Source organism: Oncorhynchus nerka, linkage group LG2 (genome assembly GCF_034236695.1).
Source record: "Oncorhynchus nerka isolate Pitt River linkage group LG2, Oner_Uvic_2.0, whole genome shotgun sequence".
NCBI lineage: Eukaryota > Metazoa > Chordata > Actinopteri > Salmoniformes > Salmonidae > Oncorhynchus > Oncorhynchus nerka.
Window position 1 is genome coordinate 59,005,663 of NC_088397.1, and position 26,717 is coordinate 59,032,379.

The window sequence follows — 26,717 nt, forward strand, 5'->3', positions numbered from 1 at the left end:
TTGACAGGTTGAATGGTGAGGAATATATTGCTTTACTGTGTGTCGACTGTGACTGGTTTTATTTCTACCCAGCCCCGAGAGGCGTCTGCCACAACTGCTGTGATGCCGTGAAGTCATATTTCAGTATTTCAGTCCTCTATTAAAATCAAGAATTTTCTTCCTCCCTAAGTTACTTACAGTGAGCTAAATGCTCTGTTTTACGGTTTTTGAGATGTGCCAATGTTTCTCAATTCTCCTTCAAGCTGTGACACTCTATGGGAAATAATAGTTGGATAAGCTTCTCATGCACTTGAGAAGTGCCATAACATACTTTGATAGCTTACTTTGAATAGTTTGATGAGACAACATTCACCCAAACTGGTTGGGCTTGGTTACATCACATGTATCCTACAGTACTAGTATCAACATTTAAACAAACACACACACACTTTCACATAAGCTGCTGCGTGATGCTGCTGCTACTCTGTTTATTATATATCATGAATGCCTCGTCACTTTTACCTCTACCTACATGCTGTATTACCTCAATTAGCTCAACTACCTTGTACCCCTGCACAATGACTTGGTACTGGTACTCCTTGAATATATCCTCGTTGTTATTTTATTACGTTATTATTTCCTTATTATTTAAATTTATTTAGCAAGTTTTTTTCTTACTTTTTAACTCTGCATTGTTGTGAATGGGCTCATAAGTAAGCATTTCACAGTAAAGTCAACACCTGTTGTATTCGGTGCATGTGACCAATACATTTTTATTTGATTTTACACGCACGCACGCACACGCACACGCACACACACACACACACACACACACACACACACACACACACACACACACACACACACACACACACACACACACACACACACACACACACACACACACACACACACACACTATCTCTCTCTTGCTCTCTCTCTCTCTACATGTATCTTTCTATCTCTTTGTCTATAATCACAATGTATCAGATATTTGTTATGACTGTGTGTTTTGCTGCTTGTAATAAAATATATTGATCCACTCCTTTTTTTAAAGTGTATACGGTGGGAGTAAAAGTGATGAATACTCTATAGATTTTTTGGAGAACCACCCTCACATGATGAGTAACCTTGCCTGAGACCTTAAGTCTTGCATGAGCTCCCTGAGCTAATGTCTAGACTTGAGTTCAGTGGGCTAACACAGTGGTGACCAGGTGACCCGAGTTCAAACCCAGTTGGCTACATCTGCATTGACCTACCTATTACAGGTAATACACAGGTTTTACTATCTGCATTGGCCTACCTATTACAGGTAAATACACAGGTTTTACTATGTGATGTAAAAGTTGGTCAATCTAGCTGACATGAAAAAAGGGTGCTTAACGGTGGCATACATAATTACACACTACTTCATGTGATAAAAGTTCATTTCAATGCATGAGAAGATGGGGTGCTGTGAAGACTAGACATAAAGACCCCTGATCTAGTGATCTGTCACTTGAAACACATCTCTCTCTGTGACAATACAGAATTGGGTCAGTCCCAGAAACTTGGCAAGGTAAGAATTAGGGACCTGCATAAATACCTCCTAAACAAATCCAGTAAATTCATGGGCTGCAGACAAGATTCCAGTCTGTGATTTTTGGGCCAGGCCCTGTGATTTTTGCTGGGTATAGCTGATGAATGGAGGGCTTTTTCAGAAACTGGGATGGGTTTAAGAGAGCAGTTTGACAATGGCGGCTTTGTGCTGGGCTCAGCTTCTCAGAAAAAAGGCTGAGAGACTCTTTGGGACAGCTAAAAGGTTGACTAGTCCTAGAAAACAGCTCCAGTTGCTGTCATTTTCATGCACATTTCACAGAGCTACAAATCATAATGCATTGAAATACAACACCAAAGTATTTTCAGAGATTTCATTCTGAATTATAATGAACATAAATTGTCTTGTAAACACCACCACATTATACGGTTTCAATTCGAAATACCATGCATTTTGTTTACAAATGTGTCTAGACTAGAGATCTTATCTGATGGAGAACATCATCTGCTATCACTAGGCATCACTGCCATCTACAGATTAACATTAAAAGTTCAGATACCAGTGTCCTCTGCTTCACAATAAATGATATGATTTATTTAAAAGGACATTTAAAAGGAATTATTACAATTGTATTTATGCAAATCTATATTCATAAAAATATCTAATTGTGAAATATGTGTTTAATGTGTAATTGCTTTAGTCCATAAAATACATTGAATAAAATGATGAATGTTCCTTTGTCACTGGCACTCAAAGTCATCTAGATAGAACAAGGTCAGAGCAGGGTGTACACAAAGTTGTAGGAGGGGCAAGGATACCCAAGCAGCTGGATAACATATTCACACTTAATGACTTACTTCTACTGTAGCCTACTTGGGATCGCACTACAGCACCATGGACATCAGCACTGCAATTTTAATAATTGGCTTTGCTGCAGTGATTGCAGCCTTCTTCCTTCTGGTAATTGGTCTAATGTACTCTGAGATGATGAATTCAGACATTCCTCAAGGGGTTGCAAATCGAGGGAAACTGCATGTAGTTCATGGCTTGTTTGTTGGCATATCAATTGTGGTGAGTATCTACGGAATTGTTATTGCTTATTATTTTATGTTTTATGCAAGTCAAATCATGTTCAAGTCTGTAGAAATAATGAATTATTCTTACTCTTTGGTGAAAACAAAAACATGCTTGTACTCGAATACTAAAAGAGAACTCTGCTCTTTTAAAAGATGCTTGTCCTTTCTCTGTAATCGAAACACTGATAAAGCGTCAAGTGTGTAGATAAGAGAACAGGTCTGAATAAATGATGAAAAGCCAAAGTCATTCAGGCGTTCCATTGTTTGGGTAAGGACATAGCAGCAGAGTTTCACGATACTAGCTAGGAGTGGTGAGGAGGAGGAGTCTACCGTGTCCGGAAGAGACTTCACCATTCATTGCCGGGATTCAGGTTCACTCAAACATCGTTTTAAACTTCGATTTACTATCGACAGTTACAGCTGTCTGATTTCGGGAACTGTATATCGATTCGGTCTCTTTAAATATTTGCCACTGATTTATTATTTTGAGTCTCTGATTCGTTGAATCAAACTTTTCACCTCCGGCTCCTGATATCAAGGCATAAAACTTCAATCTAAAAGCAGATTCAGCTTTGAGATCTTGGAACTGTGACAGCCTCTCTCCTCAATGGGATTTTTAGTAATATCACATACACTCATACAGTAGTGGGTGGATACATTTTCATACTGGTCCCCCATGAGAATCAAACCCACAACCCTAGCCTTGCAAATGCCATGCCCTACCAACTGAGCCACACAGGATATTTAGTAAGATTGTCATCAGAGCCACATATGTACACAGTCTTGTGCCCTTAACCCTTTCGCAACAGACTATTGTATTTGTTGATTAAATCTGACTTAATTTGTATTATTATTGTTATGTCATTTCTTTAGTGGGTAGATCAGCTTCAATATTGCAAATAGATTGTGGCTTGTATCAATGTAATTGTCTGCATCATTTCCAATCCCCCATATTATGTTGGGGTAAATATGTATATATACTGAACAAAATTTTTAACGCAACATGTAAGGTCTTTGTCCCATTTTTCATGAGCTGAAATAAAAGATCCCAGAAATGTTCCATATTTCTCTCAAATTGTGCAGAAATGTGTTTACATCCCTGTTAGTGAGCATTTCTCTTTTGCCAAGGTAATCCATCCACCTGAAAGGTGTGGCATATCAAGAAGCTGATTAAACAGCATGATCATTACACAGGTTCACCTTGTGCTGAGGACAATAAGGCTACTCTAAACTGTGTAGTTTTGTCACACAACAAAATGACAAAGATTTCTCAAGTTTTGAGGGAGCGTGCAATTGGCATGCTGACTGCAGGAATGTCTAACAGAGCTGTTTCCAGACAATTGAATAAGCCACCTCCAACGTCGTTTCAGAACATTTGGCAGTACATCCAACCAGCCTCATAACTGCAAACAACGGGTACCCATGCCAGCCCAAGACCTCCACGGCTTCTTCACCTGCGGGATCATATATCGGGGGTGGGGGTGCTCAGAAGTATTTATGTATGTAATAAAGCCCTTTTGTGGGGAATAACTCATTATGATTGGCTGGGCCAGGCTCCCCAGTGGGTGGACCTGGCTTCCAAGTGGGTGGGTATATGCCCTCCCAGGCCCACCCATGGCTGTGCCCGTGACCAATCATGTGAAATCCATAAATTAGGGCCTAATGAATTTATTTAAATTGACTGATTTCCTTCTATGAACTGTACCTCAGTTATCTTCTTTGAAATTGCTGCATGTTGTGTTTATATTTTTGTTCAGTATATATACTGTATATATTTCAAATATATTTTTGTTCTTTATTATTTTCCCCTAACCCTACCACCCCTACCCAAATTGGAGTAAACTAATGGACAACAATAATACAGACACAGTGTACATTAGTTTTCTTTTGTTCTGCTTTTAGTCCCATCCTTCAGCTACTCTCAACCCCTCCCATCTATCTCTAGCTGCCCTATATTTTTCCACTGTGCTGTGATGTTTCACAACAGTTCTCAACCTTCATATTCTCATAGCAACTCTACAGAGCGCCAATAGCTACCATGAATGGCTAAATTACTTCCGGACACGAATGGTCCACAGAGCTCCTCCTCCTCCTTGCCACTCTATTGGAGTCAATACAAAGTCCACCTATTGGTAAAACCTTAACTCTGTCATGGTGTCATTATGGCCCTATTCCCTGTATTACACTCTTGAATATTGCAACAATTCACAAGCATGTATGTGCAGACAATTACAGGGTTTATTTTCTTGTCTGTAGGCTACACTTTAGCTTCAAGACAAAAGCACAGAATTGCTATAATGGATGTCTTCAGTACCGTTAACCTATCAAAAATGAACAATTAACCCTCAGAAGAATTTAAAAGTACAGCAAACCTACCTTACAACGTTACAACACAATTACTCAAATGTAATCTAAACGTAAACCAGGCTTCATTTTTATCAACATCATGCAAATCCTTACCTGGTGAAATCCATTTGCAACTGAAAATTCACTGAATTCACTGTGAAGAGCTGTTTTATATGGAAGCCATATAAATGTTGACATATCATGCCACATGATTTGTCAACATGCACAATTAGTCTGTGCTTTAGTCTGATCAGCAATAGCCTACTGATAACAACCACAGCTGCAGGTAGCCTAGAGAAGCCTATGCGCTCTGATCCCATCTGGATCTGGCCAGGGGAAATGTAACATCATGTTTTCATAGCCTAAATGATGTATTTATAGCCTAAAATAGGCCCATTTATTTGTGTTCTGAGAAAATGTGAATGTGATTTTGCTTATATTCACACTTCGGTTGGCTATGCTACCTAGGCCTTTTTAATACCAAATTATTGTCTGGAATGAATCAATCAACACAATAGTGATGATATGCTGTCTGACTATCTTTTTAGTTACAGGTGCAAAGGCCGACACAATGCAACCTTGCATACAGCAAGCTCAGCCTCATTAGTTTTTAACCAATCGCATTTGTTGTCTCTGTCTGTGAAAAAGGTTTTCATGTTTTCATCCTCCCTAGAGCCAGGATTATGTTTTACTGTATGACCTGATTAGAAAAATGATCTGGTCCCATCATAGCCCATATAAAACTTTTGAAAAATAATAATTTTACAGCTCATTTATGACTATGCCATACTCTACAACTATGGTCTGGAGTTGGTTAAGTTAGCCTACTACCAGATCAGAAAAAAATCTGTGACCCAATAAAACAATCCCCCAACTACTCTGGGACCTGTGGTACCACCTCTGAAATCACCACACAATGTTACAAATGAAAAAACATATCCTATTTGTATGATCCAACACAGTTATATATATGTTGGGGATGGGCTTCCATAGTTTTACGTGGCTCAGTGCAGCCGGCAGCTACTGTCACTATTTCAGAAAGTAACAGGCTGTTACTACAATTTTAGTTAAAAACTCAAAATAATTCTCAAATATTAGGAAAAAGTACTGTGTATACAGTAGGAGTGTTGTCTCATCAAGACAATTCTGTATACACTGCACTGCATCAAGGTGGGCAACTGTCGGATGAGTGTTGTGCGCAACCTCTGGGGGTAGTGGTTGAGATGGAGCAAGTATCCAAGTTTACATTTAAGTGTGAAGAGGCTCCTTAAAATGAACTGAGCTGTTGCATTCATTGTAGCATAATTTGCAAGCAACAAGAAACGCTATATTGTTGTAATTGAAAAATATTCCAGCTCACAATGGTTCGTGTTGACCTTATTTCTAAGATAGGCTATAGGCTAAGCCACCTGAATAAAGCTGCATACAATGTATTAGTCCTCTAACAAGTAATGCCCCCCCTTCTCTGTCTTGTCAGGGCCGTATCCTGGACCGTCTGGGTCTGTGTCATCAGGTCATGTTCACCAGGTGGTTCAGAAGACGGTTCCTGGTCCGTATAAGACCAGTTCCCCCAGGCCTACGTGTGAAAGACCTGACCTTCTCTGAGGTGCCAGTCAGAGTGTATGAGCCCACGACTGGTTCACTGGGCCTGAGGAGGGGACTGGTGTATTTCCATGGAGGAGGATGGGTGTTGGGCTGTTTGGGTAATATGATAAGACAAAAATAATGTCTAGATGAAATACTCTGAGTCGATATAAGGAATTCTCCTCGACCACGCCCACACATTATTTCCCATTGACCCCAGTGTAAAAGAGCCAACTTCGTTGTTGATTTTTTGTTATAAAGAAATACTGTTTCAAAAGATGACGAAAAGCTGCTGTGTAATGCAATTTACATGTAATTGGGTCAAAAATCCCAACATACAGTTCGTAATGCTCCCACAAACGGAAGTAAAGCCTGTGAGAAGATCCCTGTGTTGTGGGAAATTGTGGGGAGCCGGTGTCCAAGTAGGATATATGTACAGTGTATTTGGAAATTATTCAGACGCCTTGACTTTTTCCACATTTTGTTACATCACAGCCTTATTCTAAAACAAAATATTAAAAAAAAAAAATCCTCATCAATCTACACACAATACTCCATAATGACGAAGCGAAAACAAGTTTTTAGGAATATTTACAAATGTATTAAAATAAAAAACAGAAATAACTTATTTACCTAAGTATTCAGACGCTTTGCTATGAGACTCGAAATTGAACTCAGGTGCATTCTGTTTCCATTGGTCATCCTTGAGATGTTTCTTCAACTTAATTGGAGTCCACCTGTGGTAAATTCAATTGATTGGACATGATTTGGAAAGGCACACACCTGTCTATATAAGGTCCCAGTGCATGACAGAGAAAAAACCAAGCCCTGAGGTCGAAGGAATTGTCGGTAGAGCGCCGAGACAGGATTGTGTCTAGGCACAGATCTGGGGAAGGGTACCGCAAAATATCTGTAGCATTGAAGGTCCCCAAGAACAGTGGACTCCATCATTCTTAAATGCAAGAAGTTTGGAACCACCTAGACTCTTCCTAGAGCTGGCCGCCAATCTAAGCAATCTGGGGAGAAGGGCTTTGATCAAGGAGGTGACAAAGAACCCAATGGTCACTCTGACAGTGTTCCAGAGTTCTTCTGTGGAGATGGGAGAACCATCCAGAAGGACAACCATCTCTGCAGCGCTCCACCAATCAGGTCTTTATGGCGGAGTGGCAAGATGGAAGCCACTCCTCGGTAAAAGGCACATGACAGCCCTCTTGAAGTTTGACAAAAGGCACCCAAAGGACTCAGACCATGAAACAGGATTATCTTGTCTGATGAAGCTAAGATTGAACTCTTTGGCCTGAATGCCAAGCATCATGCCTGGCGGATACCTGGCACCATCCCTACGGTGAAGCAGGGTGGTGGAAGCATCATGCTGTGGGGATGTTTTTCATCGGCAGGGACTGGGAGACTACTCAGGATCGAGGGAAAGGTGAATGGAGCAAAGTACAGAGAGAGACTTGATGAAAACCTGCTCTAGAGCGCTCAGGATCTCAGACTGGGGTGAAGGTTCACCTTCCAACAGGACAATGACCCTAAGCACACAGCCAAGGCAACACAGGGGTGGCTTCATGACAAGTCTCTGAATGTCCTTGAGTGGCCCAGCAAGTGCCCAGACTTGAACCCTATCGAAGATCTTTGGAGAAACCTGAAAATAGCTGTGCAGCAACGCTCCCCATACAACCTTGAGAGGTTGAGAGGCTCTGCAGAGAAGAATAGGATAAACTCCCCATATACAGGTGTGCCAAGCTTTTAGCGTCATAGCCGAGAAGACTCGTGGCTGTAAACACTACCAAAGGTGCTTCAACAAAGTATTGAGTAAAGGGTCTGAATACTTATGTAAATGTAATATAATCTTTTTTTATTTTAAAAGATTTGCAAAAATAAATAATAAAACGTTTGTGCTTTGTTGTTCTGGTGTATTGTGTGTAGATTGATGCGGGGGAGAAACTATTTAGGCTGTAATGTATCAAAATGTGGAACAAGTCAAAGGGTCTGAATACTTTCCTAATGCACTGTAGCTCAGTATGTGTCAAACATTTAATCACATGTAAGACATTTAACTTGTTTGGTCTAGTCTGTTTCTAACTCTATTCACTACTTGTAGCTGTATAGTCAGTTTATTTGTGTTGCTGGTCTTGGCTAGCTTAATTTTCTGGTTGGTGGCTAGCACTCACTCACGTGGCTGCTAGCACCATCATGAATTTTCTTTATTTTTTTCTGCGAAGTAGTGAGAGCTTGGGAGCAGGCAATATTGAAAAGTAATCTTTAGACATGTACTTTTCTGAACTGTAGTTTTACAATTGACTAAAACAACAATAAAATTGTGTTTGAATTTTTTTTTTGCTGTGAGCAAATGGGGTAACCCAGGTAACCACAGGTTGTTTTCCTGACAGGCTGGCGTGGCTTACCGATTGGGAGTATTGCTTGTCTTGCAAAATGTTCATCCTCTGTTTACTAAGCCTAAAACTAATTTTCTGTTTCTCGTGATTAGACACTGCAGATGACGTCTGCAGGCACATTGCCAAGGAGGCTGAAACCACTGTGATTTCTGTTGGGTAACTTTTACTTTCTGACTCACTGCCTCAAAATGTGATTCCAAAGCTGATTAATGCAGTGAAAGGGGCTGTGAAGCTGTCAAAGACTTGACATGTTGCTCCTTTCTCTACCCTCATGCCTTTTAGATATCGGCTTGCCCCTGAACATCGGTACCCCACTCAGCTGGATGACTGTGACACTGCAACGTGCCACTTCCTGTCTGTGGCAGAGGCAGAGTTCGGGGTGGACCCTGGCAGAGTGGCAGTCGGGGGCGATAGTGCTGGGGGAAACCTGGCAGCTGCACTATGCCAACGTCTGGCCAAGAGAAAAGATGGACATCTGCTGTCTCCCTGTGCCCAGGTTCTCATTTACCCAGCTCTGCAGATGGCAGATTTCAACCTGCCCTCATACCAGCAGAATCATGCTGTGCCCATATTGTTCCGTGGCCGGGTGGCATTCTACTTCCTGCAGTATCTCAACGGGGACACGTCAGTGTGCCAGGACCTGCTGGAGGGGAACCATATCCCTGCTGAGATGAGGCTAGCCTTCAAGGAGTGGCTCTCCCCGGAACACCTCCCTCCTGAGTGCAAGGTGCGGGGCGAACTCCAGCAGGTACACTCAGCCTTAGACTACAAAGGAGAGGTGTACCACATAATCAAAGACGGTTTGGATCCGGAGGTCTCACCGCTTCTAGCGGAGGATGCTGTTATCCGTCTGACCCCACCGGCCTTTATCCTGACCTGTGAGTACGACGTGCTGAGGGATGATGGAATCCTGTACAGGAAGAGGCTGTTGGACCTGGGACTGGACGTCACATGGCATCATGTTCCAGACGGCTTCCATGGACTTGTGGATTTTTTCAAAAAGGGCTGGCTAACCTTCCCGTCTGCAACACAAGCTGTAAATAGTATTGTAAGCTATGTAAAAACACTTTAAGAAATGGATGTTGAAGTTTGATCTCTCTTTCATGTTCCTGGCAAGGGAAAGCAAATAAACACCTACACAGCTTAGTACATGTTTTACTCTTATTTTAATCAATTAAGGCATTTGTTTTCATTTCTACAGAAAATATAATAATATTCATTATTTTTTAAAATTAAGACATATATATCATGTATGAGCTATAGACTAACTGCTGCATAATTCTCTGACATTTTATAATACATTTTATAATGCAATTCTAAAGTATTGCATGCAGGTCTTATTATAATGCAGGTCCTGTGCCTCCTATTTGCCTCCGCTACTGCTCCAGTATTCTGTCTGTCAATCACAGAATGTTTGCTGTATCCATCGCAACAGAGCTTCCTCTCCTGTCTGGTGCCTATATCACAATAAGATCAGGAGGAATGCACCATCATCCGTTCTGTTTGATCTAACTATGCTCTGATATTAGGACCAAACCAGCTCATGATCGATCAGCTGTATGTGACACATGTTCAGTACCATGTACAGTATGGGCAAACAGGAAAATGGACCCAACCTGGCTGGAGAATGGCGCAGAGGTATGCAAACAAAGTTCTAATTGGAAACTGGGTGGAAGAGAAGCTGCAGGTAGGGTTTATAATCTATTACATATTACATTTTCAGAGGAGACTGTCATGCCTCAAAGAAGACAAAAACATTGGGGACTCAGCATTCTCCACCCTAGGCATTAGGAAATGGAATTCCCTCCCCACTACCTTAATCACTAGTGACTTAGATCCTCCTCCATGGAGGTCAAAGTGTGGATCAAGGAGAATCAATCCAGCACACATTGACGTATTCTTATTGCACTCAAGTTTCATGTGTCCTGTATATATGGTATTATTTGTTCTATTTTGTGTTTCCTGTATTTGTTTTAATCTGTTTTGTGCAGGTGGGTCTAATCCTGAATGCTGATTGGTTAAAACCGCATTCCAGACAAATTACCACCAGCGAAATCTATGACGTGCACAATCCACTGTCTCATCAGTTTAGCCAAACAATTTATAAACTTGACCTCCACTATAAAAAGCATCTAGACATTATTTCACACCTTTCGACTAACATTTAGTTTTCAACAGCGGAGATTTGAATAAACCTTGCTGTCTGTCTCTCCGACATTTGCAACATTGATTCAATATTCAAATTTGATCTCCAGCTGTCCCACAGCTATAGAACAAAAAGACTGAACGACTGGGTCGCATCTCTAGCAACAGAACCGATAGAACGAACGACGAGCCGGCTTGGGTAGCAACCCTAGATTTGTGTCGGGACTAAATCTTGTGGAATATAAATAAATAAATCAGAATAACGTTTTTAATGAAAATATGTCAATCATGATTTGAATATGTTGGTTGGTAACCCATTGTATAAAAGTGATAATGCCCTTGAAGCCGGTGTTTGGAGGATATATCGGCCCTTCGTCTAGGGCTTAACAACACCCGTGCCAATATATCCTCCAAACCCCAGCTTCTTGAGTATTTATAAATATCCCACTATACTACTGTGTGAGTGATGTGTTTATGTATTGAATTAACTTAATTTAGGACTGCCGATGAAAATGAGTTATGCTTAGATAACTCTGTTGCAAACATTCACTATTTGAAATTTGTTAAAAAATTGCAAATGGTCCCTTTAATGTAAACTACGACTATAATCATATAAGTTTATTTGGGGATTTTAAGCTAACTTCTATGAATTGCTGTTGCTATTATACGTTGCCTGTGATGAATGTTGATAATTCATCAAATAATGCAACATTTGGCAAGAGTCATGAACAGTAATTATCAAGAGTTTAAATTACAGCAAAGTGTTGGCACAGCAGCCTTTCCTTTCTATCCAAATGAGATTATCCCAAGAAAAACCTGCACTGAATGTGAGAATGTGCTGTATCTCCTGCTTTCGGTAGCCAAAGATCTTCAACAAACTAGTTCAATGGCTGGTTTCCAAGGGTTCTGCTGCTTCTCAGTTGGTTTGCAAAATCTATACAAAAATGATTAGAGGGCTTCATTTAAGCTATCTACATCAGCACAGACTCCCAGTGTGAGAGACTTGAGAGTCAATCTAATTGCATTGATGCCAAGCAGGGCCATGGGCTGCTGCTTCAGGATCTGACTAGAGGGATAACTTTAGAAATACTGTACAACAGCATGGATCGATGGTGAAGTGTGAGTTTTGCTGAGCTCATGCTGGGCTCAAGCTTAAGTGGCTGAGCATTCCCTCTTCTTCTCATCCTCCTCTCTCCCTCTCCTCCTCCTCTTCCCGTCTATTTACCTTGTCTGTCCAAGACAGTTCACCCGAGAGTGTAAGACAGCCACAACAGCACCAACTGTGCAGACTACCAGCCACAGAGGGCCAGACGTCATCGTGAGACAAATGGCGCCATGGAAAGCTGAGGTCAGCCTTACACAGCAGGATCATGATGTTATTAGCATTAGCAAAAAGCTAGTGAAGTTGGGTCTAAAAGTCTGTTAGAACAAAATCCAAACCTAGACCATTCGCATCCACCGAGATAATGAGCTAATCAATCAAAGAAACAGTGTGCCCTCTTGTCATTGTTTTAAAGCCATGATGACCAGAATAATAGTGTGTTGTGGTGTGTTCCAGGGCCTTGCTGCCAAGCTGCTCCTCTCCCACCACGGCACGCTGCCTTCCCATTACCTGGTCACCCTCTATGATGAGATGTACAGGCGCCAGGGCTCCTCCACCCTGCTCACATTGTGCTCCTGGCATCCAGACAGGCTGGCGAGGATGCCAGAGAAGTCTGACCACCACCGTTATCCAATCTTGTCAGCTGTAATTACAAACGGGTGTCAAGTAAATAAAAGAAGTCAAGAAAAAAAGAAGCAGTGTTCCACAGTTAAAGTTTAGGCAGAATAAATGGCCTTTGATTATTCCAAATATGTCACAGATATACTGAAACTAATGGCTGCATCACTGTAACAGCTGAGCTCTCTCTCCTTCCCTTCCTTCTCCCTCCCACCTCCAACTAACTTTGGCCTGGTGGAGTCTAGACAGGTCTGTCTGGACCAGCAGCAGCCCCCCTTCTCAACGCTAAGTGTGTACAGGACAGCGTACCAGAGGCACCCACTAAGTGCATTCTGCCAGCCCCGCTTAGCCAGTGTGCCACGTGACCTTTCCAGCAAGCTCCATCCTGCCAATCTGAACAACAAGGACCTGGAAATCAAACAACAGTCTTGTAGACAAGTCCAAGACAACTCAGTCTCCGCGAGCCTCTTCCCTCCCCTCTCTTGGGTGTAGTAACAGAGCTCAGGCTCACAAGCTGTTTAGATACTCAGGGGCCGTACTCAATGTGGTGCTGTTTGAGGATTACATTTTTTATTAGTCTGAGGCATGAAAAATTTAATGGAGCAGAACATTTGGGAAATCAAAAGATGTAAAAATTAAACAGGAGTCTCATTATAATCTCTTATAGTCTAGGCTCTCTCTTCCACTGTGTGTGTGTGTGTGTGTGTGTGTGTGTGTGTGTGTGTGTGTGTGTGTGCGTGCGTGCGTGCGTGCGTGCGTGCAGGAGAGGGAGGGATGGAGAGTCCGCAAATCATCTCATAATTTAGGATAATCACATGTAAATTATTTTTCTTCACACTTATCTAATATTTGCTACTCAAAGGGCTGTTAGTAGTGCCCTACCCTAGGTACTTTGAAATCAAAGAAAGTGTTGATGTCAGAGCTGACCTGGGTATTCATTCAAATCAGGAGCCATGAGTCATGTAAGGGGAACTCTGAGGGGACCATTCCATTAGGTGTTTAATTACAGGGAATCAAAGTGTTTAATTAGGAGGAATCAAAGATGCTTATGTTTGATGGTCAACCATCTGCGTCTCTCTTCTGCTGCTGCCTCAGCCAGTGCAGCTGAAGCCCTTTGCCTCTCTGTTACTCATCTCAATACTTAAGTGCACTGCTGATTTTTTGTGAGTCAGAAGACGGGTAGGTTGTGTGTTATTGGTTATGCTACACACAGTGCAAATTACTCCTTTGCACTTTCATGTTTAGTTATTCAGACACAGAGTCTATATATACAGTGTACATATGTATATATATACATAGACCAAACCACATGATGGCGCTATTGCGGCATGTCACAAACTGAAATCCCAGGCAAGGGTGCTGTATCACTCACTGTTGTTCTTAGTCTATGATTGCTCTTTGTAAGAACAAACAGCTTGTTTTAAATGAACAAAGAATTATACTTTTATTTCAAATATGTATATTGCCAATGTAATTACGCAACACATCCATTAACAGCCACATCTATCCTCCTACAAATGCATTAATGAAGTCTGCTGTCAGAAACGACACATCACACAGAGCAGAGCTCTGTTTGTTAGATTGTTGATGACTTATCATTGGAAATCTGTCACTGTTTGGAAGGAAAATGAATTTAATTTGTATAATGTTTAACCACATGACACAATAGCTAGCACATTGTTGCACAAAATGCTTACCGTTTTTTTTTCAACAGGGTTGTATGACTGCTTAGATAAGTCACCTTCAATGAAATCTGCATATTTCTTTCTTCTGTTGATTAATACTGTACAAATGTAAGGATAAATATTTGTACTTTCATTACAGTCATTCGTTATTTTGGTACATGAATAACTGAACATGGTTCAGTGCTATCCTTATATCAACAATGTTGAAAACAACAGCAGAAGTCAGGCGTATACTATGCCCCAATCTTGGAGGAGATTCAAAATGAGCAATTACTTTTGTTTATTGAAGCTCACATACATTATGCTGTAAGTCACAACCTTTTACTTCATGTCATATTTATAGATCACATGTGGCTAATTGTATTGAGTCCAGTCCCTGTGTGAGTAACATTTGTTCCCTATATAGTAACCAACTGTGATGGATTATTACTATATTACCCCACTGCTCCAAAGCATTATGGCTAGAGTGAATTAACTTAAGAATTTTTTATGAATTATTACAGGGGAGAAAGTGCACATCTTGCATGATTTAGGAGTAATGTAGTGCAAGGCAGGAGGAAAATGAAAAGAACAAAACACCTTCACAATACATAGAATTTCTATGGCAGTGTACCCTAAATAAATCTAAACAAGCACTAATCGAATTACCATTAATGATGTTAATATTTTACTTTCATTGCCTCTGATTAAGACAGCTGTGCTTCTCAGTAGGATACACTCAGCTCTGAAAAATGGCCTTGGTGCACAAGTAAATGAGATACTCCCTCACTGCTCTGTCCTTGTCTGTGCTGAGGAGAAGCATTCCAGGTTACACACTGGTCTGGTAAGCCTTCGTATCAGGAAGTGAGAGGACAAACGGGAAAAGGATGCCCTTGGTTCCAGAGAAGACACTCAAATCATCTGCTACAAATCTTGGAGAGATCTCTTCAGCCAGGAAGCTCATGGTGAACTGGTGGCTCATGCAGTAGATGGTGTCGTCCAAGGCGACACACTGGAAGGCGAGGCATTGGTCAAGGCGTTTGGTGCAGCACTCGTAACATAGTCGTGCCACAGTGTGATAGCGGTACACACTGATGCCTAGCTGCGGGCTGACATCAAAGCAATATAGGAAGTTCCTCACTCCCACTATCTCGGTGGTTCTCTCTTTGCTGCCCGTTATTGAGCTTTTCCTCCACACGTTGATATTTGGGTTGTAGCGCAACAGTGTGTATCTCAGTGTTCCTCCTAGAACAAAGAGCTTCCTGTTGCACACTGTGACATGATGGGCCACAGCAAATTTATCATTGGGCAGTGGGGCCACAAAAGTCCATCTGTCAGAGCGGGGGTCATAGCGCTCTACGGTAGACAGACACTCCCCTCCGATTGCATAGATGTAGCCCTGCAGGGCTGCCAGTTTGCAGTGGGGCTTGGACTCGTTCATAGGACTGATCTCTTTCCAAATTGATGTTCCGGGTTGTAGCAGAACACTCTCTTGGAAGGCTTCATCTCTCTATCTGCGCCCTGCTGGCAGCCCCCCACTGCTACAAATAAGTAGTTGTCCATAGTGCACATGGCACAGCCTTTGGAGATGACTTCCTGAGGGATGGGACACAGTGGGTGCCAGCTGTCTTTATAATCATCATAATAGTAGAGACCACTACATGGTATGGTGGTGACTCCCTGCTCCCTTTTTGTCCCTTGAGGACTACTCCCCACCCAGTCCTGAGGGCCCATGTTGCCTGCCATTAGGAACTGCCTTCCTCTCATACGCTGTTTCTGGATCTCATCCTGATCACCTGCTCTCAGCCTCCCATACAGACCTGGGTCCCTGAGGAACTGGAGGTAGTTGTCAGACATTACTCTAAGAGCTGACTGCTGCAGAGGGGCCTGCCAATGCTTCTTAGACAGCTCCACCTCCACGCAGTTGCCCAAATCAAACTTGGCCTTAAAGATCTCCAACTCTGAGCTGCCCATGTTCTCTGGAGATACATTTTTTTCATTTGGCCCCAGCTATGGTTGTTAGGCTGTGCTCCTCCCATGCACTGGGGTGCTTGGTGTCTGTGGTAGGACTGAGTGGGCTGGTGAACTTAACTAAACGACGGAGAGTTTTGACTGTGAGATATTAGATTGCTTCTTGTGTAAATATTTTCCGTCTGGATTTTAATGATTTGTATGATCCCCTGATGAAGAGGCCCAAGAGTGGGGAGGCTCAGTGAGGCTGCTGCCACATCTTCCAAACTCCACCGACTGTGAGTCCAGTGAATTCCCCTCAAACAGACCTAATATGGAGTCTGTGATGGAGTGCGAGGAACATTCCACATAGTATTCATAAATCTTTCCTCGCACAACGCTCTGCTTCCCAGGTCCCTCCATCACGAGGTTGGCATCGTCCACTGTGATCTCTGCCTTTGAGAGGAAGGTGGAGTAGGCCTCATGCAGCCCCAGGTCTTGCCTCAGTTACCTGCCCACACCCACCCCCACACTGCCCTCCAGCCTCTGCAGAAAGCAAGGGGACAGATGGCCCGATGGGCTGGCCAGACCACTGTTATTAGGATAAGGGAGTTTCAAGGTGGATCCAAACTTGCAATTTCTGATCTTAATCTCAGCCTCTTCAACTAACATGGGGATATCTATCTCAGCCTCCTCAACAAACACAGGGACTTCTCCCTCCAACTCCAAGCTGTTGTCTTCTACATTTGATCCATCTTGCGGCGTAACCATTTCTTCAGTGTTTGCGAGCCGGCAAAAATCTTTAGTCTGGGGCAATTCTCCTTCCCCTGTTCCTGTATTGGTGTTGTCAGGTGTCAGGTCATCCCTCACAGGGCTAATCTGTGAGTGGCCAGGCTGTTTGTCCCCATTGTTGCTGGAGTCATGTTTGGCTGTGCTTTGAGGCCACAGTTCCATCTTGCAGTTCCGACAGATTCCATTGGGTGCTTCAGTGGGCCCGTCTGAAGGAGTCCTGTACCCATGGGGCTGTAGAATCTGTATACACAGGAGATGAGCAGCACAGCGGCCAACGAACACGTCAGCCTCCCCAGCAGGTGAATGTCAAACTGGACAACCAGCAGGTCTGCTATGGGCATATCTAAACGGACGAGTTGCCAAGTTTAACAACCTTTTTGTCTGGGTATTTCTTTCAGTGCATCTTAGCCAATGGTAGCCGGCACCCAGTGTGCTGCAGAGATCTGATGACTGTGTCTGTTCTCTCTTCTCTCTCTGGACAACATGTAAACTGATACTTGCAGCAATACTATTTGCATCCCTCACCGGAGGGGTGGGGCAGCTGTCACGTTCTACTTGCAGCAGGTGATCATATTTGCTCTGTCCTTCACTATGTAGAAAATAACATATTTATACCGGGATGTTTTTTGACTCAACTCAAGATGAGTTTATGATGTTGTTTACTGAGTGAGTATTGAAGTGTTTTAACAACTTGGAAACTACTGTATACCACCACAAGGTTAAACTTGGATTCAGACTATTTGTGCTGTTTAGCCTAATGTTTGCATTATGTGTAGGAGTGGCCTGGATCATATGTCTCTATAGATATATCACACTCCCTCTCCAGTTAAACACATGGCAGGTTGCTATCTGCTGAGAACAGGGTTTGACTAAGGCGTGCAAAAGGCTGATTGGAGGCATTTGAGGCCCTAATTACCAGGATACAGTTGTTTGCACAGGCAAAAGCCAATAGCAAATGTCTCTTACTATGCAACACACACTATACAACACATTTGTTTTGGCTCAGCTACAGAGGGAAAAGAGACCAGGGGTGATGTTCATATAAAATGTAACTATACATTTGGTAACACTTTATTTGGATAGTCCATCTGTACACGCTTAGAAAAAAAGGTGCTATCTAGAACCTAAAAGGGTTCTTCAGCTCTCCCCACAGGATATCTCTTCAAAGAACCCCTTTTGATTGCAGTTAGAACACTTTTGGTTCCAGGTAGAACACTTCTGGGTTCCATGTAGAACCCTTTCTACAGAAGGTTCTACATGGAACCAAAAATGTTTTTACCTGGAACCAAAAATGTTTCTCCCTGGAACCATAAAGGTTTCTCCAATGGGGACAGATGAAGAACCCTTTTGGTAACCCTTTTTTCTAAGAGTGTAGATGCTCTACAGAGTATCAGTAACATTTCAAATAACTATGTACTAACCCTTATCCTAACCATAAACTTTACCCTAACCCTAACCTTTATTCTAAACCTAAACCTAATTGTAACCTTTGCAAACAGTTGCTTATCAACAGATAGTTTGTTGATAGTATGACAATCTGTAGAGCATCTACATATGGAAAATTCGGACTATCCAAATAAAGCGTAACCATACATTGGTAATTTAAGCACAGACTTTTAGTTTCGAACAAAATGACTGTGTTAAAGTATTAATGATGTTTGTCATTTCTATCACACTCCAATGAACACGTATTGTATCATGTAAGAGGGATGCAGTCAGACAACCGTCGGAGCCTCAATGCCAAAAAGGAGTGTTGACTGTATGAGTCTGACAATATCATCCATATTTATAGACTGAATGGGCATACACACATACATCTCTGTCACACTGGAGTCCTGTCGCTCAGACACTGCAGTTGAGCTGTCAAATTTGAATTTGTGTTGCCGATAACGCTTGACTGAGTCCAGGGTCACAACAAAGAGCTGGTCCAGCAGCGATGCAGTGACACTCAGGGAGACGTGTCACTCAGGTAGCCATTTGAACGAGTGTCCTCTGTGGCATAGACACTATTTGGCCATCTGATAGCATAGCTTCCAGAGGCCCGTAAAGGGATCTGGATTCAGCAGGCACGGTTAGTCGTGAATAATTCACTGGTGTGCCACAAAGGCAGCTCCTTCTCTTCTGTGCCGCCGCTGTCTCAGGTGTACCATTCAGGAGCACTGCAGAACAAAATGATTGCCAGCATGTGCAGTGTTGTGCGGAGACTCTTTCACCTCTTCCCCTCCTGTGATATCATATGGACAGAAAATGGGAAATGTAAAGAGTTTAAACAGCCGTAACTATTTGAGGTGAACCATACTACTGCAAGCGTTATTCTTGGAGGATGGGTGGATTGTGTAATAGATTAAGATCATGAAAGGGAGGATATGGGGAAGTGAACGCTGTGGCTACATGACTAGCAGAGGACGAAATAACCTTAAGGTAATTCTGATTACATAAACATTCAGTTTAGCACTGAAGTATGAACAAACAAAGCAATTGATGCGTATATTTAATTCAAGCAAATATATTTACCATACTCTATATTTTTTTCATTTGGTCTGAGCCCCTTTGAAAAAGCACTGATGTACTGATGAAAAACAATTATTGCATACTTCACAAAAATGATTACGTTGGCAATCAGATATGCATGCCCTTCAAATAATGCGAACACAGCAGAAATGCATACTATAGAGCTAGGATGTCAAACAGTTTTCATAATTCAATGTGGTGTGCTTTAATTTGGTCTACTGTCTCTTTTATCATGGATGGCCTTCAATGAAGATCCACATGTACTTTTTGTAAGTTAAAGACTGGAAGCGTTCTTTTCTCAGATGGACTCTGAGAAACATAAATAGGAAAACAAATGAGTATAATCATGCACTCACAGATTTGATAATTTTGTAAATAAAGTAATGAAGTGCATTTTATTCAGGCAGAATAATTCAAGTCATTAAAATACAATTTGCATAAATCATAGCTGATCCAACAAATGTAAATGCCTGGATATGGCTAAACACCATTGGGACTTTGAACCGGTGCTTTGGTCAGATGACATGAAAATAGAACTCTTTGGCCTTACACATAAGAGGTGGTTTTGGCGTCTAAATGAGAATGCATAAGCAGAACAAAACCCCATACCTACTCTAAAATATGGTTGTTGATCTTTGATGTTACAGGGCTATTTTGCATCCAACGGTCCTGTGGCCCTTCTATACCTGCATTGCTTGCTGTTTGGGGTTTTAGGCTGGGTTTCCGTACAGCACTTTGTGACATCAGCTGATGTAAGAAGGGCTTTATAAATAAATGTGATTGATTGATTAAGGTCAAAGACCCCATTAACTTTTCCTAGTACCAGGACATTTTAGCCATAGACCTGGTTGCCTCTGCCAGTGAATCTTCCAGCAAGACAATAACCCCAATCACACATCAAAATCCACAAAGAAATGGTTAATTGGTCACAAAATCATTTTGCATCTCAGTCTCAGGACTTGAAACCCATTGAAAACCTGTGGTTTGAATTGAAGAGAGCTTGTGTGCAGACAAAGGATATTAAGGAACTGGATTGTTTCTGTATGGAGGAGTAGTGTAAGATCCCTCCCAATGTGTTCTCCAACTCATAAAATATTTTAGAAAAAGGCTCAGTGCCATTATCCTCGCAAGGTGAGGTATTGAAAGGTATTGAAAACAGGGGTGTCAATAATTTTGACCCCTTCCTTCTTGAGAAAAATACGTTTAACTTGTTAAACAAAATATCTTTCTCTGAGCAATTCTATCGGTATGAAATAATATAATTTCCCAATTATTTTGAGAAAACAGTATACAGTACATGACCAAAAGTATGTGGACACCTGCTTTTCAAACATCTCATGCCAGAATCATGGGCATTAACATGGAGTTGGTCCCCCTTTTTCTGAAATAACAGCCTCCACTCTTCTGGGAAAGATTTCCACTAGATGTTAAAACATTGCTGCGGGACTTGCTTCTATTAAGCCACAAGAGCATTAGTGAGGTCGGAATCGGTGTTGGGTGACGAGGCCTGGCTTGCAGTCGGCATTCCAATTCATCCCAATGGTGTTTGATGGGGTTAAGGTCAGGGCTCTGTGCAGGTCAGTCAAGTTCTTCCACATCGATCTCTACATAAGAAATGTTTATGGACCTCGCTTTGTTACATGGGGCTTTGTCATTCTGAAACAGGAAAGTGCCTTCCCCAAGCACAGAATCCTCTAGAATGTAATTGTATTCTGAAGATTGTATTCTGAAGATTTCGCTTCACTGGAACTAAGAGGCCTAGCCTGACCCATGAAAAACAGCACCAGATCAGTATTCCTCCTCCACCAAACTTGACAGTTGGCACTATGCATTTGTGCAGGCATCTGCCAAACCCAGATTCGTCTGTCGGACTGCCAGATGGTGAAGTGTGATTCATAACTCCAGAGAACGCATTTCCACTGCTTCAGAGTCCAATGGAGGTGAGCTTTACACCACTCCAGCCGACGCTTGACATTGTGCATGGTGATCTTAGGCTTGTGTGCGGCTGCTCGGCCATGGAAACCCATTTCATGAAGCTCCCGCCGAACAGTTCTTGTGCTTCCGGAGGCAGTTCGGAACTCATTTGTGAATGTTGCAACCGAGGACAGACGATTGAAAGTCACTGAGCTCTTCAGTAAGGCCATTCTACTGCCAATGTTTGTCTATGGAGATTGCTTGTCTGTGTGCTCGATTTTGTACACCTGTCATGCTTTGGTATATATAGATTAGCTCTGTATATGAATTCTTTATTTTATACAGTAATTTTTGGCTCATTTTTACGAGGGTGTCAATCATTTTGGACCCCACTGTATCCAGATCAGCATAAAGGGGTTAATGTCCGTGTCAGAATACTGTATATTCCAACCTAATTATTTCCAGAAACTGAACTTGAAATATTTTATTGTAGATCTTCTGTAAAGAAAAGGCCCAAGGGATAATCTCTTGACCTCTGGAAGGTCATCAAATATTCCTGCCAAATACCTCCATATACACTTTGTCATGGCCCCAAAATAGAGAAAGTCATAGTTGATGTGTTGAGAGGACATTTGCATAGATTCTTCATTTTTCCTCATATATTGGAATATGAGTATTCTAAAGGTCATGTATGTATATTAACCTGTTATCCAATATGTGATCAAATAAATGATTAGGTAGGCCTATCTATCTCCCATAGTAAAGAGAGTAAGGCCGTTTTACTGTATGTCATTTAAAACACCCTTAGGTTGTAGAAGTAAAGTCAAGGCAGATTATTTGATAATCTCTCCATTTTAATACAGGTGATATGAAACAAATGCAACAACCTTGTTAGCACTCTGCTTCAGGTGAGCATCTTCCTGAAATGGTGGCTAACATGATCCTACTAGGAGATGTCAGGGGGAAGAGTTACATATTGTACATAATGCAATGTCACTTAAGTATGTAACAAGTAAATAACTGGATTTACAGGCCAGTGACAATGAGATGCAGTGTTGACCACTGCAAAACACGAAAAAGGAGAACGAATTGTCAAACGTCACATGCACTACAAATCCAAAACGGCAGACATAATGTAGGATATTTGCATTGTTTTTTCTGTCCTCATTTTCAAACTTGTCACACAGATGTAGAGACTGAATGAATGGGATCAAAAGGCTGTAAACTGTTCTGTCCTGACAGCCTATAGGATTATCTCTTGAAACAGCGATAAAGGATGAGAAAATACAAACAAAGGCTGTGAGCTGCTGCAAACCCTCCCAACTCTTCACCAACCAATCCTAACCTGAACCCATAAAACCTCTTTGATTATCTTCAATATTTACACAGATGTACACAAAATACACTCAAAAAGGAGATTTTCCATTTTCTCTTTGCATTTAGTCCTCTTGTACATTCCAAGCCATCCAAGAAAAGAAATACCTGTAATCGTGATAAAAAAGAATGTGCTCATTGAGCGTTCACATTTGTTCCCAGTTGTTTATGTGTAGCTTAAAGACTGGGTACAACACAGCCCAGTGAATGGGACAACTGGTTGGCCCTCCCACACTCGTCGGCTCAGTGTCTCTCTTCACACTTGCAACATTTGAACATATCAAAACAAACCCAAATGCTTTTTATTTTCCTTTTTTAACAACTAATTTTATTGATCAACAGGCAGAGGTGTGACAAGAAACAAAAAGAAGGTGTGGTCGGGGGAAGGGGTATACTGGAGGTGGTTATTCTCATGTTCAGGAAGTTGTTTTCTTTATATTATAATCTTTGTTATTATTTCATTTCAAAAACAGAGTAGAGGCCCATCGGGTGGTGGCACTGGCTCCTGAAAGACTGATGCATGGAGGGCAGGTTGGATGACTGGAAAAGGCTTGCAGGACTGTGTGGTGTGGTTGTATGTGTGTCTGTTTGTGGTGTGGTGGTGTTTTGGGTGGTATGTGTATGTGTATGTGGTGTGTGTATGTGTGTTGGAAAGGCTTGGGATTGTTTGTGTGTGTGTGTGTGTGTGTCTCTGTGGGTCTACTGTGTGTTGTGTGTGAATTGTGTGTGTATACAGCCTGTGTGTTGGCTGGGAGGGTTCACGTCAGTTCCACAGTCACTGTGAGGGCCAGGGACAGCACCATCCATATTAGTCCGACTACATCCACGCGAGGGGCTCCATCTGCAAGGGCCAGAAAAAGAGAGAAGAGTCAGATACAATCACTATTTATAATTGCCAGTCACTAGACAAAACAGACTTTAATCTCAATAAAAACACTGATTGGTCAGTTACTTCTTGGTCAGGTCATAATTTCCTTTCTATGTAATAAAAATGAATGCAACCAAATCATGTACTGCCAGAGCAGATCTGGTCAGATATTATGTCTCGGTAAAGCCTTTCAAATCAAGGGCAATTGGGAATCCTGGCTCTTTGCTTTTATGTCAACTTAACCACATTCTCCACTGATGTTAATGATGATAAACATGATATTCCTTCTAGAACTACAAGAACTAAGTAGGATTGCAATAAACAACTACTACGGGCCACTGCCCCACTTCCCATGCGTCTCTATACCTCAGTTAATTTCCATTATCATCAATATTCTAAAACATTTGTTAGGACAGCGAGAGGGTTGAAACTCTGACAGAGATGGATGGTGGCCCTTAAAAGGTATGTGGTTTGTTGCTGTTCTCTGCTGTGGCCTCTGTGCTGACTGACAGATAGGGTGGACTTCCCACACACACAGAGGGAGGAGTTGGCAGATCAGCCACTGAGCGATCAGACACGTGTGCGGCGACCTCTCGGGGCCATGTTCTACACCAATTTGACTTGCATGCGAGGCATATCTGCGCCTCGCTCCGCGATCGGTACCTTCCTCACTGACCTGATTCTGTCCTTGCTGTGGCAAACCTGCTCCTGCCGGATCATTTGCATATTAAAATTTACATCCGTAAGATATGGCAAGCAAAGCAGCAGAGAGAGAGAGACTGAGAAAGAGAACCATCATATCCCTCTGCGCTTTTTTTTGACAATCCCTCATCTTTAACATATGATAATTGGAGGTGCTGCAAATGAGGCCCCACAGTGTGTATGAAATAACCCCAATCTCACAGTTCTCACAAATGTATACAAGTGGATAGTGAATGAAGGAGTATTGTATCTGAACATAGGGGGAGAGATTTCTGTTGACGATAGAATGACAGACAGTGTTCACCTGTCGTCAGTGTGTCTGTCCATCAAACCCTAACCAAGAAGTAGCTAGTAGCTAGTCATTTGTTACTGTCCCATTTTGGATACAGATTGCATGCTTGTCATCTCAAATGTATTCAAATACATCTTCAAAAATGTGTGAGAAAAACAACATTCAAAAGGAGAAATGCTCTTTAAAAGACTACAAAATAAACTTTCTCTGTGAGTGGTCTTCATGGGTGCCATACTTACTGTTCGTATTCTGAGTGTTTTTCATCATGGCAGGATTTTCTGTTGATAGAGATGAAGGGAAAATAGAGAGAGGGTAAACAGAAAGAGAGAGAAAGATATTGTTTTAACACTGTACAGCCATAATATGATACTATTACACTAAAAACTTTGAGAGTGTAATGTTTACTGTTCATTTTTTATTGTTTATTTTACTTTTGTTTATTATCTATTTCACTGCTTTGGCAATGTAAACATATGTTTCCCATGCCAATAATGCCCTTTGAATTGAGAGAGCGAGAGCGAGAGCGAGAGACAGACAGACAGACAGACAGACAGACAGACAGACAGACAGACAGACAGACAGACAGACAGACAGACAGACAGACAGACAGACAGACAGACAGAGAAAGGGAAAAGAAGATGATGAGAAAATAGTGAGCTGACATGGGTAGGGGGTCTAATGAAGCTGAACTCTACGTTCCTTAAGCTCATGTTAAATGACATCCCGCTGGTGAGCCTGTATTAATAGAGCTGTGGACATTGGGCTCTCTGGTAAGTTAGAGCAGCAGTTAGGTGGGGCAAGAGGGCAATAGCAGAAAAGAAACTGCTGATCTATTAGCATCCACATGCGATTTCCCTACCCAGTCCACAAAGACAGAGATAAATCAGTGTGTTTGTGACAGCCAGCCTCTTCACTGCTGAGTAAGACCTTAAACAGGTTAACATTTACAAGGCTGCAGCACCAGACGGATTACCAGGACGCGTATTCAGAGCATGCACTGACCAGCTGGCAAGTGTCTTCACTGAAATGTTCAACCTCTCCCTGACCTAGTCTGCAATACCTACATGTTTCAAGCATAACACCATAGTCCCTGTGCCCAACAACTCCAAGGTAACCTGTCTAAGTGACTATCGCCCCTTAGCACTCACATCTGTAACTATGAAATGCTTTGAAACGCTGGTCATACCTCACGTAAACATCATCATCCCAGACACCCTGGACCCACTCCAATTCACATACTGCCCCAACAGATCCACAGATTATGAAATATATACTGCACTCCACACAGCCCTCTCCACATGGACAAGAGGAACACCTATGTGAGAATGCTGTTCATTGACTACAGCTCAGTGTTCAACACCATAGTGCTCTCCAAGTTCATCACTAAGCTAAGAAACCTGGGACTGAACACCTCCCTCTGCAACTGGATCCTGGACTTCCAGAGGGGCCAAGTGGTGAGGGTATGCAACAACACATCCACCAACATGAGGGCCCCTCAGGTGTGTGTGCTTAGTCCCCTCCTGTATTCCCTGTTCACCCATGTCTGCATTGAGGTGCAAACTTCAACACCATTATTAAGTTTGCTGGCGACACAATGGTGGTAGGCCTGATCACTGGAAAGATGAAACGGCCTATAGGAAGGAGGTCAGAGACCTGGCAGTGTGGTGCCAGGACAACAACCTCTCCCTCAACATCAGCAAGACAAAGGAGCTGATCATGGACTACAGGAAACGGGGGGACGAGCACACCCCCATTTACATCGACGGGGCTGTAGTGCAGCGGGTCGAGAGCTTGTTTCCAAACAGCTACAAGAGCATTAGTGAGGTTGGGCACTGATGTTGGGCGATTAGGCCTAGCTCGCAGT

General features: G+C 42.2%; 3 protein-coding genes and 1 pseudogene across 4 annotated transcripts in view; 2 read left to right on the top strand and 2 right to left on the bottom strand.

The window, feature by feature from the left end:
- The first annotated feature begins 2,339 nt into the window (after nt 1–2,339).
- On the top strand, nt 2,340–10,067 carry aadacl4 (arylacetamide deacetylase-like 4). Its single transcript, XM_029676054.2, has 4 exons — nt 2,340–2,587; nt 6,416–6,641; nt 9,014–9,077; nt 9,204–10,067. The coding sequence occupies exons 1-4, from the start codon at nt 2,411–2,413 to the stop codon at nt 9,991–9,993; spliced, it is 1,257 nt and encodes a 418-aa protein (XP_029531914.1). The 5' UTR covers nt 2,340–2,410; the 3' UTR covers nt 9,994–10,067.
- Nucleotides 10,068–10,134: 67 nt separating this feature from the next.
- On the top strand, nt 10,135–14,564 carry LOC115138868 (uncharacterized). Its single transcript, XM_065021739.1, has 4 exons — nt 10,135–10,912; nt 12,306–12,322; nt 12,625–12,813; nt 12,964–14,564. Exons 1-4 carry the CDS (start codon nt 10,465–10,467, stop codon nt 13,276–13,278), a joined length of 969 nt encoding a protein of 322 aa, XP_064877811.1. The 5' UTR covers nt 10,135–10,464; the 3' UTR covers nt 13,279–14,564.
- On the bottom strand, nt 13,341–17,656 carry LOC115138878 (kelch domain-containing protein 7A-like; annotated as a pseudogene).
- A 4,805-nt stretch (nt 17,657–22,461) lies between these two features.
- Nucleotides 22,462–26,717, bottom strand: part of LOC115138888 (immunoglobulin superfamily member 21-like) — a 270,562-nt gene continuing 266,306 nt past the window's right edge. For both annotated transcript variants that reach the window (XM_029676085.2, XM_029676078.2), the window contains exons 9-10: nt 25,093–25,131; nt 22,462–23,832 (exon numbers count right to left, since the gene is read on the bottom strand). In XM_029676085.2, coding sequence (XP_029531945.1) covers nt 23,750–23,832; nt 25,093–25,131 — 122 coding nt within the window. In that variant the 3' untranslated portion in view covers nt 22,462–23,749. The remainder of the gene's footprint in view (nt 23,833–25,092; nt 25,132–26,717) is intronic.